General features: G+C 37.8%; 1 protein-coding gene across 1 annotated transcript in view; it reads left to right on the top strand.

Moving 5' to 3' along the window:
• The window catches only part of LOC107743121 (plexin-B3-like), a 74,497-nt gene that overhangs the window by 47,493 nt on the left and 7,084 nt on the right, over positions 1–19,920 (top strand). The window contains exons 5-33 of the mRNA XM_016556245.1: positions 208–308; positions 2,712–2,844; positions 3,842–4,001; positions 4,596–4,704; positions 5,446–5,554; positions 6,277–6,402; positions 6,630–6,746; positions 6,975–7,065; positions 7,561–7,727; positions 9,057–9,208; positions 9,307–9,573; positions 10,355–10,528; positions 10,882–11,026; positions 11,274–11,510; positions 12,471–12,629; positions 13,600–13,748; positions 13,899–13,996; positions 14,409–14,629; positions 15,154–15,332; positions 15,955–16,021; positions 16,265–16,411; positions 16,505–16,664; positions 16,747–16,850; positions 17,964–18,045; positions 18,172–18,338; positions 18,470–18,630; positions 18,747–18,894; positions 19,068–19,132; positions 19,252–19,327. Of these exons, the coding sequence (XP_016411731.1) occupies positions 208–308; positions 2,712–2,844; positions 3,842–4,001; positions 4,596–4,704; positions 5,446–5,554; positions 6,277–6,402; positions 6,630–6,746; positions 6,975–7,065; positions 7,561–7,727; positions 9,057–9,208; positions 9,307–9,573; positions 10,355–10,528; positions 10,882–11,026; positions 11,274–11,510; positions 12,471–12,629; positions 13,600–13,748; positions 13,899–13,996; positions 14,409–14,629; positions 15,154–15,332; positions 15,955–16,021; positions 16,265–16,411; positions 16,505–16,664; positions 16,747–16,850; positions 17,964–18,045; positions 18,172–18,338; positions 18,470–18,630; positions 18,747–18,894; positions 19,068–19,132; positions 19,252–19,327 (4,071 nt within the window). The remainder of the gene's footprint in view (positions 1–207; positions 309–2,711; positions 2,845–3,841; positions 4,002–4,595; positions 4,705–5,445; positions 5,555–6,276; positions 6,403–6,629; positions 6,747–6,974; positions 7,066–7,560; positions 7,728–9,056; positions 9,209–9,306; positions 9,574–10,354; positions 10,529–10,881; positions 11,027–11,273; positions 11,511–12,470; positions 12,630–13,599; positions 13,749–13,898; positions 13,997–14,408; positions 14,630–15,153; positions 15,333–15,954; positions 16,022–16,264; positions 16,412–16,504; positions 16,665–16,746; positions 16,851–17,963; positions 18,046–18,171; positions 18,339–18,469; positions 18,631–18,746; positions 18,895–19,067; positions 19,133–19,251; positions 19,328–19,920) is intronic.

The raw sequence follows: 19,920 nt of genomic DNA, 5'->3' as shown, positions 1-19,920 counted from the left end.
GAATGACAGATTTTTTTCTCGAGATGAAAGTCTGGTTTTGTTTTTTGCATTGTCAAGTAATTGCCGGTGGATTCATCTTGGCAGCCAATCAGAATCGGAGATTGTTTTCACACTGTTCGCTCATGCAAAAGTTGCGTCCTCTTGCGTTTTATCAGTTTGCAATGCGAGAGCGGTGCTCAGGGCTTCTGATTTGTGTGTGTGTTTCAGGTTACAAAGCTCCATGTCGCTCAGTGTGAGAAGCATTTAGACTGCCACTCCTGTCTGTCTAATAGAGATCCCTACTGCGGCTGGTGTTCGCTGGAGGGCAGGTACTTGAGCTCACCTGACTGCTGTTACACATCACTGCCTGCTCTTTCAACACTCCCTTCCCATCAGGCCGCACCCCTCGCTTTACATAAACATTGCATTTTATCATATGGAGATCATTTACATAGATCATTTTAGATAATTCATAATTTCTTCAACGACTTCTGCTTCCACAGAACAGCAGTTGCATTACCGGTTCAACTATTTTGGGTTATTTATTAACACTTTTTGTTATGGGAATGTTCTATGGATTATTATGAGTCCATAATTTAATACTACACTACCATTCAAAGGTTTGAGGTCTGTAAGAAATTAATACTTTTATTCAGCAAGGTTGCATTAAAGGGCACCTATTATGCCCCTTTTTACAATATGTAATATAAGTCTCAGGTGTCCCCAGAATGTGTCTGTGAAGTTTCAGCTCAAAATACCCCACAGATCATTTATTATATCATTTTGAAAATGCCTATTTTGAGTGGAAGCAGAAACACGCTGTATTAGAGCATGTCTCTTTAAATGCAAATGAGCTGCTGCTCCCCGCCCTCTTTTCCAGAATAGGGCTGTACCTTTACAGCTCGTAACTGCTAAAAAAAACATCTGTTTGGTTTTGATTATCATGTCTATCGCACTGAAATCACGCGTTTTAAAGCCGTATTAGTTTAAACTTCTGATAGACAGTTTTCTGAGTGCAAACATCCGAAGCACACGTATAGAAAGTGGCTGCACATGGCATGTGAGTACTAAGTTCTCTTTCACACACAAGTTTTGTTAAAAACACACACAAGTTACAAAAACACAGTCGATTATGATTGTGATGGTAAACATCTGGGAAAGAAATCGCATGTTTATATTAGATCTGTGTATTAAGTGACATCAGCATGATATACAGTACCTATACTGCTGTCTATGCTATTAATATGACCCAAAGAATAAAATAAAAGCAGATAATCACTTACTGCTCTGGACTGAATAACGTCTAGAGCCTTAATAAGAAGACATTTCTTACATGAATGCTGCTTTTAAATGCTCTAGCGTGAAGATAAACATGGCGGATTGTGTGCGACTCACTCAGGGCGGGGTCTCTGCTAGCTTATGGCAGTGTCAATCAACAATCGTGGGTGGGGCTGGTAAATTGTGACGTCACACTTTACGGATTCTGTGATCGGCTTGCTCCGAGACGCTGTTAATGATATATGGAGATTTACAAAAAAGGAGTGGGTGGATTTTTATCATTATAGGGTGGTTGTGTACACACACTGCCAACACACATTTATGTCCAAACAACATGTGAAAGTGTATTTTGCATAATAGGTGCCCTTTAAATTGATTAAAAGTGACAGTAAAAATATTTATAATTTTACAAAAGATTTCCACTTCAAAATTAATTGTTATTTTGAACAGTCTATTCTTTAAAGAATCCTGAAAAAAATGCATCACAGTTTCCACAAAAACATTAAGCAGCACAGCTGTTTTCAACATTGATAATAATAAGAAATCTTTCTTGAGAAAAAAATGAGCATATAAGAATGATTTCTGAAGGATCATGTGACACTGAAGACTGGAGTAATGATGCTGAAAATTCAGCTTTGCATCCCAAGAATAAATTACATTTATTACAGAAAACTGTTGTTTTAAATTGTAATGTATTTCACAATATTACTGTTTTTATTGTATCTTTAATTAAATAAATGCAGCCTTGATGACAATAAGAGACCTCTTTCAAAAACATCTTACTGACCATAAACCTTTGAACAGTGGTGTATATTTGTCTTTTTAAAGAGTTAGTTTACCCCCAAATTAAATTGTCATCTGTTCATCCCCATGTAGTTTTGACACTATATTATTTTCTCTCTTTCTTTTCAGTCTCCAGGCTTCTGTTTTCCCTACAACAAAAGTGGATTGTAACTTACACTGCAATAAGCTCCAAAGGGCATCAAACAAGCACAAAACAGCACCATAAAAGTCATCTGTGCAACTTATGCACTATATTCCAAGTCTTTTGATAGCATGGAAACTTTTTATGAGGAACAGACGAACAGTAACCACAAGTAATTCACAAATAATCGTCCTCTCTGCTGTAGCTCTCATATCTCATGAATCCTATCAATTCGGTCTGTCCTCACATAAAGCTCTCATATGACTTTAGAAGACTTGGAATATAGTGCATGAGTCATATGGGCTTACTTTGATATTTTAAAAGTGCTTTTATGTTTTGTTTTAGCATACATAGCAATCCACTCTTGTTACATGAGAAACAAGAACAACATTGTTTTTTGTGTTTTCTTTTAATGCTTTTATAAAATATCTCAAAATCTCTGTGAGGCCTCTATAGTTTATTTCATTTTGCTTTCATATCCGCTGTAACTTTCAGCAGACCCTTATCCCATTTTTTGTTTGTGTATTAGATGCACAAGGAAGATGGACTGTGCACGGCACGCTCAGCCTCACCACTGGATCTGGAGCTACAACCGTGAGCGCCAGTGTGTGTCCATAGAGAGTCTACACCCCTCCATCCAGAGCAGAGAAGAGCAGACACGGGTACAAGCCCTTATCCCAGATCACCTCCCACACTCTGCTGTCACATTGTAGTCTGAGGTCTTCACTGCAGCCTATTTTAGCCAAGAGCCGCCCACTTAGACAAGAAGCGACTCCCTGACCGACATGTAACACATTGCCAAACCGGGCATGATGTGACTAAGCAGAAAGCAATCAAAGCTATCTCTTCAATTTTTATCAGTTTTTATTCTTAAAAAGGCTGCAATAAGCAACATTTTGTCAGTTTTTGGGTTTCATGGTGAAATCTCATTGAACCAAGTCCTGCTCCTCAACTCTATTTTAAACATCAGATATGCTCAGCTCATATTGTGCCTCTTCAGAGCATTTTTGCTTTTGGTGTGGATAGACAAACTACTTCTTAAGGAATATTTGTTGCATCCTGACTCCTGGAAAATGCATAAAGCCAGCCATTAAGATTATTTTGAGGGGGAAAATACAGATTGTTTTGCTTCTGTGAGAATTGACTAAAATATTGATGCCTCATCTTGCACCAACGTATCCAAATGTTTCTCGAATCAAAGGCTTTATAGAGTGCATTTGCATCTGACTAAGAATAGTAAATAGCTAATAATGTTTAAGGTTGCACTGCAAACTAAAAGGCTCTTGGCTATGTTTAATTTTTTTTAAGAGAATTTTGATATGCCCCATCTCGAATTCTTGCTTCAATTGTAAATGCATCAATACACTACGCTCAAGGTCTTCAACTGCACAGTAACATTCTTGTAAGGGGTCAGGAATTGTAGGTTTGCTACAGCATTGACCGGTTAGCAGCAGATCTCCGCTTATGCAATACTAACAGACGGTTACATACAGTGAAAACCTTGGTCTTAACAAGCAAAGCACAAAATCCTCACCAGCATCCAAACAAAAGTATCGACAATATCTCTTATTAGTATTCACAACACCAACCATGGCCTTGCACATTCTTAAAATGGCCATTAAATGTCTGATCTGTTTTTTTTTCTTCTCTGCTTTCAAGGTCTCTTTCACAGTTCTACAGTTGCCGGTCTTGTCAAAGGATGAGTCTCTATCTTGCGCTTTTGGGAGTTTGGCTGCTCAGTCTGCAGTTGTCATGGAGAACAGAATCACATGTCAATCACCGGCTCCAGAGCAGCTCCCCCCGAGTCCGCCAGGCAACGGTGAGCCACGCTGACACCATCGCATTGCCAAGACAGTTTTATCCCAGCAACCAACTGTTGAGCTGAGGGGAATGAAACCCAAACCATTTCTTTTCAAGAGAGAACATGCTTCTGTTACACTCACAATACATGTTTTTATTCTTTTATTCTGAAACTGTCTATCGTGGTTTCATCTAACTGCACATGCGGCGATAACTAGTTTCTTAGAATATGTTTGCATGCATGTTGTGAATGTGCGATGGCATGGATCTGCAGATATTTAAAGATACTTTTGTTGATTTTACTGACATTGAATCTGGGTTACAGGGATTATTTTGACGTAGGGTATTAGCTTATCTCCTGTGCAACTAGAAAATGTCAATCCGTCGGGAATATGTACTAAAGCTTATACAGATCCCAACAATGAGTTGTGCATCTCTCTAGCGTATACAGTAGATACAGTAATACAGTAGTATTTACTGTGCAGGGATGGTTAAATCCATGTTAAATATTAAATACGAATACTCTCATTTCAAGGTGGAACATCTAGGTCAAAACAGAGGAAGTTTTAAATATTGTCGGTTATGTCATTTGCTCATATTTATTTTTTTGTAGATCACGTATCTGTTCGAATGGCGCTGAAGTTTGGAGACGTGACCATCTCGCATACAAATATCACTTTTTATGATTGTAAAGCAGTCGGACGGCTCAACGCTACCTCACCGTAAGCACATTTGCACACAAGTTGAAGTAGTTGAACTATGTAAACATGCTCCTACACAACAGTTCACCTTTACAGAAGCGAACCTACAAAAACATTTAGAAATCTTTAGTGCTTTGACGTAATAACTTATGCTTATTAAAATGTTCACATATCGATGGTAATTTAATAATGTCTTGTGGAATGAGAGGGAGCAAGGAAAGCCAGTCATAACAGAGGTTACAGACAAAAGCAACCTGTTTAGGTGTATCTCATACAGCCTGTAATAAGGAATTGCAAGGCAAGACACCATGTCAATAGGGTTAATTTAAATAATACTATCACCATACTTTCCTCAATTGATTAATCACAGTACATTAAGACGTTTTCTTCTATTAAAAGTTTTGAAATTTTTTAAATATGCAAATGAGGCATAATCTAATTGAGCAAGCACTAATTTGCATATATTTCCAGTACATTAATTATTTATTTAAGCCAGGTTCAAAATTGTTTCATTTTGTTGATATATTTCAGTCAAAGATCTTTACAGAGGGGATTTTGGATATCTCTCTTTATAACTCCATAAATCATAAATCAGTCTCAGCGAGAGGGTGGAAAATGAGTGAAAAGATTCAATACGACTATGTTTGGTGCAACCGTGACTAACATTATAATTTGAGTAGATTTATATATGGCCCCATGTATTGACCGTCCTCTAATAACATACATTTTCACATTCATCGTATCATATGTGATCTGCTGCAGGTGCATGGCGTGTGTTAACAGTATGTGGCCGTGTCATTGGTGTGTGAAGGATGAGCTCTGCACTCATGATAAGAGCTGCCCTCGTCAGCACGTCATCTATAACAGCAGGGTAAGTGTTGGCCCTCTTATCTCCCCCAGGGCTTTACCCTCTCCTGACCGCTAAATGCGACCATTACAGACAGTCAACAAGGTCACGACCTGTCATAATATGTATAGTGATCTTTTTTTCTTTCTCAAGGTCAAAATAAATTATTATTATTATACTTGGAGGTCAGCAGTAATTCTTCTAAAATGGGAATAAATCCAAAACATTTTCAATAGTGGGTTGAAAATGTATTCAGAACCATGGTTTATTTCAGTGCACCGTAGTATTTTCAACGGTTTAGCGTAGTACTACTTTTGTATGGGACTATAGTTATAGTACTACAGTCAAATTATTGTATTATATATTTTTATATTTACTATAGTAAAAATAATTGATATAAATATAGAAAAATTTAAGGGGGTCTGAATACTTTCCGTACCCACTGTATATATACAAGTATATTTATATCAAGTTATTTTACCATGTTCCCCTTCCAATGTTTACTCTTCCAAAAAAAAATTTGATTTTGGGAATTATTGTCGTGATTAATTTTTCATGGCTATTCTTGGAAAAATTATAGTGTTTGTCTAAAACACTGTGGCAGAAATCATGCATTCACGTCTAAATTTAGTCCGTTCAATCACATCGCACCTTCCACAGATTGATTTGCATTAAACTGAAAATTCTCTTATCTGACCAACCCTTGCCCTCACTGAGATTCTCATTTTGTGTGTGCGTGTGAACAGGAGCAGTCATCGCCCCGCGGGCCCGACTCTTGCCCCTGCGTCTGGGCCCTGCAGAGCTTCCCTTTGGTTCCTGTTGGCTTTGACACCGAGCTCTCTCTGCAGGGCAAAAACCTGGACATATTTGAGGTGATGCTCATCTGCCGCTTATCATCCCACCCCATCCATTGTGCCCGAGTCAATATGTTGGCCTTGACGTTTCATGGCTGTGCATTTTAAAAGGCCATTACTCCCCAGTGTTCAGGAGGGTCAGGGTGAACTCATTTATGATAATGCATGTGGAATGGGGAAGGGGGTTGGAGACTGCTCGTGATTAGCGTTTGATTGTGTGACATGTCGTGTGATATTTTCAACAGGATGAGGAAGATTATGCTTGCATGCTGGTCATCGAAGGCCAGGAGCTGCGCTTGCCAGCCACGTTGGACCGCAGCAAAGAGACGGGGACGCATGTGTTCAAGTGTGCCGCTCATCAGGTGATATTAATAGCGTCCATTTATTCATTGCAGCATCAAATTACGCCACAGCCGCTGCAGTTAATATAGACTTGTGCGTGTGACGTCTGCACTGATAATAGCTGTAATTTATGACACCAGCCAGAAAAACACAGCAATTCAAACATGGATTTGTTGATGGTGCCACACATAATTTGTCTGCATGCACCTGACTGATTATACATTGATTTTGTGTGTGTGTGTGTTTAGTTTCGGTACTCAGGAAAGCAGTTTGAATATTCCGCTCCTGTATATCTGCAATGGGGGACGCAGCGTATAGACTCAGCACCACATCTCCGCTGTGAGTACCGTGACCATTTCTGCATGTTTTTTTCAGTGGTCTGATCTTCAAAAATCATAAAATTAACTCTTATTGTTATCAATGTACTTACTAATTTGCTTGACATAAATGCATGTAAAATATATCATTTTGAAAAAAATAAATGGTTAATAAATATATATTAAAAAAAAATATACATAAGGGGTAATGTACATCCATCTGGTTGTTATCACAGAGTTAACCCCAGAGGATGATCAGGACCCCAACATAAAGCAAATATTTAATTATTTAAAATATAACTGTTTAAGTATTATTAATTCTATATGGTGTATACATAAATAAATATATATATATATATACCAGTTGTTTTTTAAAAACCAGACAGACAGATAAACTTCCACCATGTCTAACAACCAGTGAATCACCCACAGCAACAAGTGAATCATTGAAGCAGCTAGTAACAGTTTTGTGTCTGTTGGTTGTGAGCTCACTGTGATCTGTGTTTCTGTGTAACAGTGCAGCTGTATGACTGCTCAGTGGGACAGTCCGACTGCAGCCAGTGTCGTGCGGTTGCTGCCAATTACGGATGTGTGTGGTGTGCCGATGAAACCCCCGGCTGTGTGTATAACCAATCCTGCACCAGTGGAACCATGGACACCTGTCCTCCTCCTCTAATTACTGAGGTACACATATGCACGGTCCAAAATTAAATTGCGTGGGTGAATTGAGAAAATGTATGACCAATCATGAAACTTATTTTGTGTTTTTTCCTTAAAGATGTATTTTGTTGGCAAGTCAATGGAATTAATTTAGCTTTAGTTTTTCTCTTGAGTATTTGTAGCAAACCATACAGCTAATTTTGTCATTTGCATAATCATAAACCTGTCAGTGTATCAGCTGTCACAAAACATCAAAGTCATGGGTTTGGTTCCTAGGGAATGCATGAATTGGTAAAGCATATACTTTTTGATAAAAGCTTCTCCCGAATGTATAAATGTCAGTGTGAAGGCAAAAGCTGTCAGAATAGTCACTGATCTTTTCATAAGTGTACAGTTTGTGTTGAAGGATCTAAAGGATATAGTTTGAGTGTTCAGTAGCAATCTGTGTGTATGTGTAGCTTCAAATGCACAACCTATACGTTTGTATTGTTTTATTTTCTCAATTTGCTTTCTTTCTTTAATTATCATTCATAATTAACCATTTCTTGAATAATATATATTTAATCATTTAATTATTCAAATAATTGATCATTTAATCATTTGTCATTTTAAAAATCTATTTTATATATTGTATTTTTATATACATATACGTATATAACAACATTTATATAACCTTTATATTTTATATTACTTATTATTTCGCTTTCAGTTGCAGTGCTTGTTGTTTAATCTGAAGATTTTTTTTTCTTTTTAGAAATAATGGAATATTTTTGTTTTTTTTTATGGAATAATGTGAAGCAATTTGATATAACAACACTTGTTGGATTTGTGCCAAGTCCAACTGAGCATTAAAAAACACAACAGAAATCATTCATTAAACCCTGTTTATATTTATCATCATATTGTTTCCCACTTTCTAATCTTCCCTGCCTTGCTCTGTCAACCTTTTGGGCTGATAGAAGACAGTTAATACAGTTTTGGGTATCAGACAAAATGCAATGTTAACTGGTTTTGGGTATCAGACCAAACAGATATTTTCTGGAGAGACTGGGTCTAATATCCCTGGCCTGGAGTTGCAAAATAAATTTAGGCATAGTGTCTCTTTGATTTGATTCGCTCACATAGCTTTTGAAAGAATAAAAAGCTGTGAGGCTTAAACTATTGTTATTGCATTGCCATTTAAACCTATTATTGTTACTGAAAAATGATTTTAGTCTTCAAACACATATTTATAAAAGACACTGTGTGTTTTGTACATGTTACAATTTGTGTTAAGTTCAATGTGCCAGATTGTATTAGAAAACGGTCAATTAAATGTTAGAGTCATTTTCTCAAACTTTTATCTGTGGGCAGGTCGAGCCACTGACTGGGCCACTGGAGGGCGGCATCCTGCTGACTATCCAGGGATCGAATCTGGGCCAGAGCTTCCAGGACATCCAGGCAGGAGTGACGGTGGCAGGAGTGACCTGCACACCTCTGCCTGAGGCCTATCGCATTTCCAACAGGTACAGCTTCTCTGTTAAAATGACTGTTTTAGTGCACCAAATAAGATGACAAGTTAGCGTCAGATTTCATGTGTGCACAATTCTGGTTTTGTTTTCAGCATTGTGTGTGAGCTCCAGGCCAGCGCAAATGTCACAGCCGGACCGGTCGTCATCACCGTCAGAGGTTCAGAGAAAGGAGAGTCCCCGCAGACGTTCTCATATCAGAATCCACAGCTGAGCAGGATTGTGCCAGAAAAAGGGCCTTTAGCTGGGGGCACGATGCTAACGGTCCATGGGTCGCGGCTCCTGACGGGACAACGAACAGAACAAAGGAGCGACCAAATCACTGGCCTGCAGGCCGCCTTGGGCTCAAAGCCCTGTCGCATGTAAGCGCCAATAGAGAGCTACAGTGTTGACGTAATTTTATAGGCCAACCCAGAAGTTCGCATCACCTTGGTTTCCTTGACAAAAACCCAATTGGATTTTACCATTGGTTTTTGAATTATTGTAGAAAATAAGCTCTGTGAGCAAAGTTTGTTTCTTACATGTTTTGTAAATCATGGTTATCTTACAAATGAACACAACTTTTGAATTTTGAAGCCTAAATACTATTGGCAGAAGTAAAAAGGCTATAGACAAACCTCACCGTGGTTGCATGACTTCAGTGTCACTACCATTAAGCTTCTTTCATTTTTTCAAACATTTTTCCTTAAAATTTGAGTTCGAGTATTTTGCAAGAGCGCAATTATAAAAGTGGACTGGTGAGTAGACGAGTTTACCTGTTCGGTGTAATGGCTCTTATTGTTCTCAACAACCTTCGTAATCAGATTTAGCCACTTGTTAGCAACTGCCTTTTTCAAGTGTGGTATAATTGATGTATTTTATGTTGTAAAATAAAACATAAAAATATCTTGAGCTTGTGTTCACCACAGACATTTTTTCAGGCATTTACCTAAAAGCCTATTCCAAAATCCATTGACTTTGGGACGAAGGAACCGGAAGTGCTAAAATGTTAACTCGTTTATGGGTTTTGGCCTACAAAATATATCATCCCTGCAGTACTTTATATCATTTATCTGTTTATTGACAGAAAATGCGAATGCAATTCACTAAAAAGATGCTGCAAGTCGCATTTGTCTAAGTTTTCTTTTTCTTTTTTTCTGTAAGCAATAAAGTGAGTGACACATGGCTGATTTGTCGCACCAGTCACTCCAACCAAACTGGAAGAGTGCCAGTCAAAGTAGTGTTTGGAAAAGCCGAGAGGATTTTGGATAGTGTTCTTTTCAGCTATATGGAAGACCCAGTGATTACTGATGCAACACCTGTGGAGAGTTTCTACGGGTATGTGCGCTCAAGTCTTATAGTCACATAAAAATGACAATTCTGTCATCATTTACTCACCCTGATATTGTTCCATCCCTGTGTGAGTTTGTTTATCTGAGCACAAAAGAAGATATTTTGAAGAATGTTGGTAACCAAACCGCTACTGCTAGCCATTGACTTCTATAATATAAAAAGATACTATGCAAGTCAATGGCTACTATCAACTGTTTGGTTACCAACATTCTTCAGAACATCATCTTTTGTTTTCAGAAGAAAGAAACTCGTACAGATGTAAATTGTTATAGTTATCTCATGTATTCTACATCTAGATCATGAGATCATGTTCCTCTAATATTTTCTTTGAAATTTAGGGGTGGGCGTCTTATATACGTGACCGGCCAAAACCTGAATGTCGTTCAGCAGCCGAAGATGTCAGTCTCTTATGAGCCTAGAGAGAGGTCAGAAGTCAGAAGACGTCGACACACCAACGTTTCTGTCAGGAATCCCTTGGTTATGGTAAAACAGTCAGAAAACTCATTTCACAGATTTTTTCAACCAATTTTACATATCAAACACAGAATTGGTTTTCAAAATTAATGCAAACAGGACTTAAACATTTGATTCATTCTCACAGGTTCAAATATTTATTCAGAGACGGTTTAATCATTTACTTGACCAAATTTGAACTTGTTCACACTCCGAAAGCATGAAAGGAAATGTTCTCGGAGGTGCAGTAAGTGCATATGTTTCTTTTTGTCTTCAGATTCAGGAGTTGTGCACCAATGTGACCTCGGAGAGGATGATTTGCAAGAGCCCTGCGGTGGAGCCGAAATCCAGGATAGTGCGAGTGTGGTTCGAGATGGACAATGTGCACATCGACTTTCCCACCATCAAGAACAAGCCGTTCACGTACCACCCAAACCCAGACTTATTCCAGCTCAACAGTGAGTCACGAGGAACACCCATCCGATTCAAACCTGGAGGAGTCCTGGCAGTAGAGGTGCTTGCATATCTGTGCAATTCTGTTTTGTTGATTGTCCACCAGTGGAATTGTAGTATTATTTTTATACATATATACATGCTACAGCAAAGTATCACAAAATTTTGCTTGATGACAATGTATCAAAACGTGGATGGCAAGTATCAATATTTTATTATATAAATATTTAATAGAAATTCCCACAAACATTTATTCACTAGCATATAGGTTGAATGAGCAAATTAATCCAAACAGATGAAAAGATCAAATCAGTCATTTGAAATTTTCTGTAAAACAGTGCGAGTGAATCAGTGCTACCGCGTCTCTCTTTCTAAATATGACGTGCAAATGGCATCACATCACTGCAGGTGAACTGCATGCTTCAATACAAGACTTTCTGTATCTTTTCAATACAAGTCTGTAATGCCCTTGCACTGTTGATACAATGTAGTTTTCACTCTAGTGCTATGAGCGAGCGTCCATTCCTGTTATACTCGCTACAATTGGGATGATTGTTTATTTTGATGATTGGGATTGTTTATTGGGATGATTGTAAATTTTTATCAGGCAAAAAAAAAAGAAACTACAGCTTGTATAAACAAAAATTATTTAATAAGAACAGTTCCTATATTAATAGTGGAACAAATGGAACAGTCATAATGAAGAGTTGAGTGCCAGAGATGTACAGTGTATATGTGTGTTTCAGTTAGGTACCATTTAGTCTTTTTATGATGTTTCTGTAATTTTTTCCTTTATTTTTTTTATATATTTATTTATTTCCAGTTCCAATTTCAGTGCTTATTTAAGGAATAAAGTTTTTTCAGTTAAGCTGCCAAGGCAACATTTCTAAATTTAGATTTTCATCTAATATTTTATTGTATTATATTTTATTTTATTTCAGCTGTATTTCAGTTAAGTAAATATTTACTTAGTACAAAAACAGTAGTTAGGTTGCTGAGGATGTGTGTTTTGTGTCTGAAGGGTAAGGGACTGACACTGGCTATGAGCAGAGAGGAAGTTGTGGCCCGGCTCGGGGACAAAGAGTGTGATGTCAAGACTCTGGATAACACACACCTGTACTGCGAACCACCTGAGGAACAGCCTCTCGCCCTGGACGACAGTGACTTACCCACACTGAAGGTCAGTCTGTATCCAGTGTCATCTTTAGTTGTTACAAGTTTTAAATAACCAAAAGTTCTTTTTATTCGGATGCAATTGTCAAATACAGTCTGACTGAGTGTAACATGACAAGTTTTGTGCATCACCCAGATTTTCCAAGTGAATACTCCATGAAGTGACAAAATCACAGCCAATCAGAATGTTTTTGATGTTTAATAGAGCACAGTCTTATCAGACTTTGTTTTTTTAAAATGTTTTTCCTCAGGGATTTCAAAGAAATTATTCAGAATTAGAACCATTTTCCCTTAAAGTTACCAACTTAAAAGTTTATCTTGAAAAATACTAATAATAACACCGTTAAATGTAACTTTTAGCACACATTAAAATGAACATTTAATACTCTGCATTATAATAAAAATTATTTTAAATGCATTAGAATTCAAATTAGATTCACTTTTAAAACAATTTTAGTTTTTTTGCTTTATAGTTTTTTTATTTATTTTATTTATTAATAAATAAAACATAAAAAAAGTATTTAATTTATCGTTTCATTTTTTAAATATTATTTAGCCGAAATAGTATAAATAAGTAGTATAACATTTATTGGCCATAACATGAAAGTAATTATTATAAAATAATTAAATAATTTTAATATTGTGCATCCCTTTCCATGAAGCATTGCAAATAACGTGAAAATCATGACTTTTAAATAAATTAAAATTGCATTGGCTTGTGTCTTCTTCAGAGCATATATCATCTCTAAACAGCCTCAGAGCTCATAGTAGGTCTGTCTTGAATGGTTTATTATTGTTAAAATAATTTTCTCTGCGGTGAAAATTAGGTTTTTACTACCGACTGCGGCTTGGAACCCGTCTCTTTAAAAATATGTAATTTATTGCTTCGTGCTGTGTTGTATCACACCTGCTTAGAATTGTGAGTGTCTTCATTTTGCAATCGCATGCTAACATCTATGTGTGTGTGTGTCACTCAGGTGTTAATGGGAAGCCTGCCGTTTGACTTGGGTCCAGTGCAGTATGACAATGATTTACACTCCCCGGTGCCTCTGGCAGCTCAGATCGGTCTGGCAGCGGGGGCCGCGGTGGTCGTTCTCATCGTGCTGGTTATCATTCTCATGTACAGGTAGAGTGAATTCAGATGGCAGATTCCTCGCCCTTCTGGGCTTGTCGTCATGACGATGAGCCGTGAACTCACATCCAGCACTCTAATGGTATCCATTTGTGGAGGGTAGTGCTCTAACCCTGTGTTTGCTCTCGCTCTCTGTTTGTAAAGGCGGAAGAGTAAACAAGCTCTGAGAGACTATAAAAAGGTTCTGGTGCAGCTGGAGACTCTGGAGATAAATGTTGGAGACCAGTGCAGGAAAGAGTATTTTATCATATATATAAAAATATATGTCATATATAATTATATGATCATTATAAAATATAGAACTAATAATAAATTAATTAAATATTAAAATATTTTACAATGTTAAATATATATACATAAATATTTATAAGTTTTAGTTTATTTTTATTACTTTTTTATTTTTAATTATAATTTTATTGTAGTAACAGTTACAATAGTAACTGTGATATTTGGGAAGGCAATATGGTTTCCATGCTAAATGTTTGTTCATTTTTTTTTTTTTTTCCTAACTTTATTGAAACTGTTATTCTGCTAATAAAAGAAAATGACAGCTTGCACTAATGGCATGCACTTTTTATTCATGCAAATTGAGAGACACTTTTCGATTAATAATATCCATCACACGCACCATTAAACTGACTTCTTCCTGCCCTCCAGATCTGATGACGGAGATGATGGATTTGAGCAGTGATGTTGGTGGTCCTGGCATCCCCTTTCTGGATTACCGCACATATGCAGAGCGTGTTTTCTTCCCTGGCCAGAAGGGTGCGCCGCTGAGTCAGAATCTGGATTTGCCTGATTCTCGCAGACAGACGGTGGAGCAGGGCCTGGGTCAGCTCAACAACCTGCTCAACAACAGACTCTTCCTTATACGGGTCAGTGAAACGCCTTGTTTCTGCTGTCAGCTCAGCACTAGCTTCCTGTAGAGGAAAAGTGTAATTACAGTGTTTATGCCGCTGGCGTATTCAGCATGTCAGTGGCTGTTTTTGGAGCTGTTATTTCACCTCAAAGAGTAAACAAAAGATGAAAAAGAAAGCAAATGTAATATTCATTTTGCACTGAATGCAGCTGGATGCCTGTTTAGTGGTGAGAGGGTTTTTTATTATTATCTTTTTTGAGGAGGAAATCTCAGCCGCTATCTTCTTTCTTGATGCTCTTTATCTGCGTTTAAACTGCCAAACTGTCAGGCAGCAGCGCAGAAACTTCAGCGTCGAACTTCAGCATTTTAAATATTTATCCATCATCGCAGTCTGAGGCTTTGTAGATGTTTTACACCTGAAGTGTTTTGAAAGCTCAAGCTGTTTGATTGAAATTGGTCAAACTAGTGTGCTCTTGTAGTGCATTTTAGGCAACGTCTAATGGCACTGATGCTGGTAAACTCTCCTCTGGGTTTCTCTAGTTCATTCATACTCTGGAGGCACAGCAGAGTTTCTCGCAGAGGGACAGAGGTTACGTCGCGTCTCTTCTCACGATGGCCCTTCATGATAAGCTGGAATACTTCACGGATGTCATGAAGACCCTGCTGGGGGATCTAATGCAGCAATACGTGGCCAAAAACCCCAAACTCATGCTGCGCAGGTATTTTACATTCACTTTTTACTTATTTGGCATACATTTATTATTGTTATTTTACCCAAAACAACCTACAGTGCATTCAAGCATGTTTTATTAGTATACGTTACTTGAATCAAGTGCCATTGACTTTTACTATGTTTGCAGTCTCAGTGATTATTGTGTGTGTATATATATATATATATATATATATATATATATATATATAATATTGTAATGTTTGTCCTCATAAAAACCCACTAGACATATATTTTTGAAGCTTTAACTTTCTAGTTTACCACAAAGCAGGTGGTAGTTCAGAAATATGATTTAATTATGCTGTATTGTAACTTTGTGTGGTTTTCAAGAACACATTTTTCAATAATATTCAATAAGTAATAATAAGCAGACTAATAAGAGACTCCTAGCTTATGAAAATTAATTGCTTGTATTGATGTTTTACCTGTGGTCTTGAAGACTCCAGACAGAAATAATGTAACTAGGTTCTAGCTCAATTGAAATAAATACATTTCCAATGAGTGCCTCATGTGTTTGTGTAAAAAACAAAACACAAGCTGTCTGATCTGTCCTGATCTGATTATAGTAAATCTAATCTGAAGTCATATTCCACACATGTCGTCATCTGTAGGACAGAGACTGTTGTGGAGAAGATGCTGACCAACTGGATGTCCATCTGTCTCTACTCATTTCTTAAGGTATCAGAGCATGTGATGGCTTAAATTCTATGCATTTTCACAATAAACATATTTTAATTAAATTGTTTTAATTAAATAAGAATAAGAATTTCATTCAAATATATTACTTGTGGAAAAACAATAATATATTTTATTATTTACGAGATGTATTTTAAATTATTATTATTTATTTTCTTTAAAATAGTTTAATGAAATAATAATCTAAAAATTATTAAATATTTATCTTTGGTGTATTTTCACCAGGAGGTTGCTGGTGAGCCTCTCTACAAGTTGTACAGGGCTATTAAATACCAGGTGGATAAAGGACCAGTAGATGCAGTGACGGGCAAAGCCAAACGCACTCTCAACGACAGCCACCTGCTCCGAGAGGACATTGACTACTGCTCAGTGGTGCGTCTTTGTAGTACTTCCATCTCAATGCTATAAAAACACAACTCCTAAATGAATAAATCGAACAAGACCGAGTTTTTGTTTCTCTCTCAGACTCTGACAGTGCTGGTGAAGAGCGGTGTCGAGGTCCAGCCCTGTCCTGTTAAAGTTCTGGACTCTGACACCATCACTCAGGTTAAAGATAAAATCCTGGACCAGATTTATAAAGGAGCACCATACTCCCAAAGACCAGCCGCAGACTCCCTGGACCTTGGTACGGTTTTGCTAGATAAATCTAGACTAGTCACAACTATGTTCAATTTGTGTTAAAGAAAAACTGTTTTGTTTTCCATCAGAGTGGCGATCGGGCCAGGCGGGTCACCTGACTCTTTCTGATGACGATGTCACAGCCATCGTTCAGGGTCGCTGGAAACGGATCAACACCTTACAGCACTACAAGGTACAACTGGACATTTTACTGTGTCTAGAATTTTGCATTGAAGACAAATGTGTTGGTTAGTTGATCTGTGGGTTGCATGATTATAAGATTGACTGGTTGGTTAAGTGATTGCCTGGTTAGTTGGTTAGTTGATTTTGTGAGTTGGATGGTTAATTTTGTGAGTTGATTGATTTTTTTTTGTGTGTGTGTTTTGTTGATTTTGTGAGTTGATTGTTTGGTTGATTTTATGAATTGTTTGGTTGATTTTGTGAGTTGATTGTTTGGTTGATTTCTGTGAAATTATTGTTTGGTTGATTTTGCGAGTTGATTGTTTGGTTGATTTTATTGATTTATTATTTGGTTGATTTTATGAATTTATTGTTTTGTTGATTTTATAAATGTATTGCTTTGTTGATTTTGTGAGTTGATTGGTTGATTGATTTTGTAAGTTGATTGGTTGGTTGATTTTATGAATTTATTGTTTGGTTCATTTTCTGAATTTATTTTTTGGTTCATTTTGTGAGTTGATTGGTTGGTTGATTTTATGAATTTATTGTTTGGTTCATGTGATGAGAGGGGTGGGGCCGAGAGCCGTGGGAATGGAGCGAGGCCGGTGGAGTAAATGCTAATGCGCGACACCTGCGCCACTCACTGGTCTCGAGTCCCACGGAGGAGCTCCAGAAGAATAAAAGGAGGAGTGACGACAGTGTTGGATGAGAGAGGACCAGGCCTGGATTTTATGTTGTGTTTTGGTTCTGTTGGTTCGGCTGTCGCGCTGTTTTGTTTATTTTATTATTAAAGGTTTTTTTTAATGTTCGCTGGTTACCGCCTCCTTCTTCCCGGGTTTCAGCACCAATGTAACACAGTTCGTAGTCACGGGAAGAAGGAGGCGGGAACCGGCGAACATTTAAACAAAACTTTAATAATCTCGGCCCCGCCCCTCTCGTCACAGTTCATTTTATGAATTTCTTGTTTGGTTGATTATGAATTTATTTTTTGGTTGATTTTGTGAGTCAGTTGATCGATTTTGTTTTTCTATTTTGTGAGTTGCTTGTTTGTTTGATTTTGTGAGTTGGTTGGTTAGTTGATTCGTTGATTGATTTAGCTCTAAGTCTCTCTCTGTTCTCTGATCAGGTGCCTGATGAGGCCACTGTGGCTCTCATCCCTCGTTCCCAGAGTTCTCTTGGAGTAAATCAGTTCTATCAGACTGGAGAGAGTAAGCTTAATACTTTTTGCTCAATCAGAAGTAAATGGCCATCTCTTTTACACTCTATTCACTTCATTACTGACCACCAGAAGCAAAAAATGATAAATTTCTTCTTGATATCTGGTCTTGCTGTAGAAACTCCCATGCTGGAGGGAGAGGAGGAGGAAGGTCTTCGTCTATGGCATCTGGTGAAGCCGAGCGAGGACCCCGAGATCCCCAAACACAGGAAGAGCAGCATGAGAGAGAGGGAGCGGGCAAAAGCCATTCCTGAGATCTACCTTACACGACTGCTTTCTATGAAGGTACGTGAGATGTGATCTTTAATACAGCACACGCCACATCAAACCAATCATGTTTGTTTGAGATCCGTCTTCTGCTGCTGACTGTCAGTGTGATTGAAAGCTGCTCTGTGTTTACAAATGTGTATCTTCAGGGCACTCTGCAGAAGTTTGTAGATGATGTCTTTGTAGCCATACTGAGTAGGAAACGGCCTCCACCCATCGCTGTCAGATTCTTCTTTGACTTCCTGGACGACATGGCGGAAAAACACGGGATTGACGACCCAGAGACCGTTCACATATGGAAAACAAACAGGTCAGTGCTATTTTCATTGAAAATTCATTGGGCAGAAAGTGTGGAACCCTGATGTTTCTCTGTTCATTAAATTGAATGTTCATTTAAATGCACTTTTGTCTTCCCTCTGCCCGCAGTTTACCTTTGCGTTTCTGGGTCAACATCTTGAAGAATCCTCAGTTCGTCTTTGACGTGCAGGTGACGGATAGCGTGGATGCCGTCCTTTCCGTTATCGCACAGACCTTCATTGATTCCTGCACTACATCCGAGCACAAAGTGGGCCGGGTCAGTACAGCAATTAACCTCTTGACCTCTCTAGCTGCGACCTCATTATGGTGAGAGTGTGCATGTAGAGCGAGAAGATGAACAAGGGCAGGAAAGGGAGAAAAGGAAATAAGAAAAAGCTGCAAGATGCTGTAGCATTGAAAGAGCTCATTGTCGTGTGTCTTGTCCTTCAGGATTCTCCAGTGAATAAGCTGTTGTACGCCCGAGAAATCCCACGATACAAGCAGCTGGTGGAGAGGTGAGAAAATCTGAACCTTATATAGCAGTGCAGCCTTTTGCAAACACATCTATTAGCACTGAAATGGATAGTGGAGGTTCATGATATTCAGTGCTATAAAGCTTCTTCCTCTCCTGCAGGTACTACAGTGATATTCATAACGCCGTGTCTGGCTGTTACCAGGAAATGAATTCAACCCTCACAGAGCTGTCAGGGGTGAGACTGAATTTTATTCTATTTGAAATGAAATTCTAACTGTGATTTTACGTTTTAACACACAGCAGAGTCCAAAAGTATTAAACCACATTGAGATTCTGGGTGTCTGAATGTCTAGTTTAAGGGTCAACCACTTGACACTCATTCATTGTCTTATTAATTTATTCAAACATACATTTGCAATTCACATAATTTGCAATTCACACATGCAGCGACTTGATTAGTCCTCTTTTGTGATGAGTGTTTTTAATTTCTGAAATAGAATTATTTTTTATTTATTTATTCATTGAACGGGTTATAAAATGTGGTGTGTACCTTTTTGAATTTGAAATGGTAAATTATTAAAATTATTTAATTAGTAGTACATGATTTTTGTAAAAAAAAATAATAATCTAGTGTGACAAATGTTTTAAAGGGGTCATATGATGCGATTTCAAGTTTTCCTTTCTCTTTGGAGTGTTACAAGCTGATTGTGCATAGATAAGATCCCTGAAGTTGCAAAGACTAAAGTCTCAAAACCAAAGAGATATTCTTTATCAAAGTTAAGGCTCTGCCACGCCCCCCTAAAATGGCTCGTTCTAACACGCCCCCAC

Source organism: Sinocyclocheilus rhinocerous, unplaced genomic scaffold (genome assembly GCF_001515625.1).
Source record: "Sinocyclocheilus rhinocerous isolate Xijiao unplaced genomic scaffold, SAMN03320098_v1.1 scaffold797, whole genome shotgun sequence".
Lineage (NCBI taxonomy): Eukaryota > Metazoa > Chordata > Actinopteri > Cypriniformes > Cyprinidae > Sinocyclocheilus > Sinocyclocheilus rhinocerous.
The sequence above is the reverse complement of the archived record's forward strand: the minus strand, read 5'-3'. Positions and strand labels throughout refer to the sequence as shown.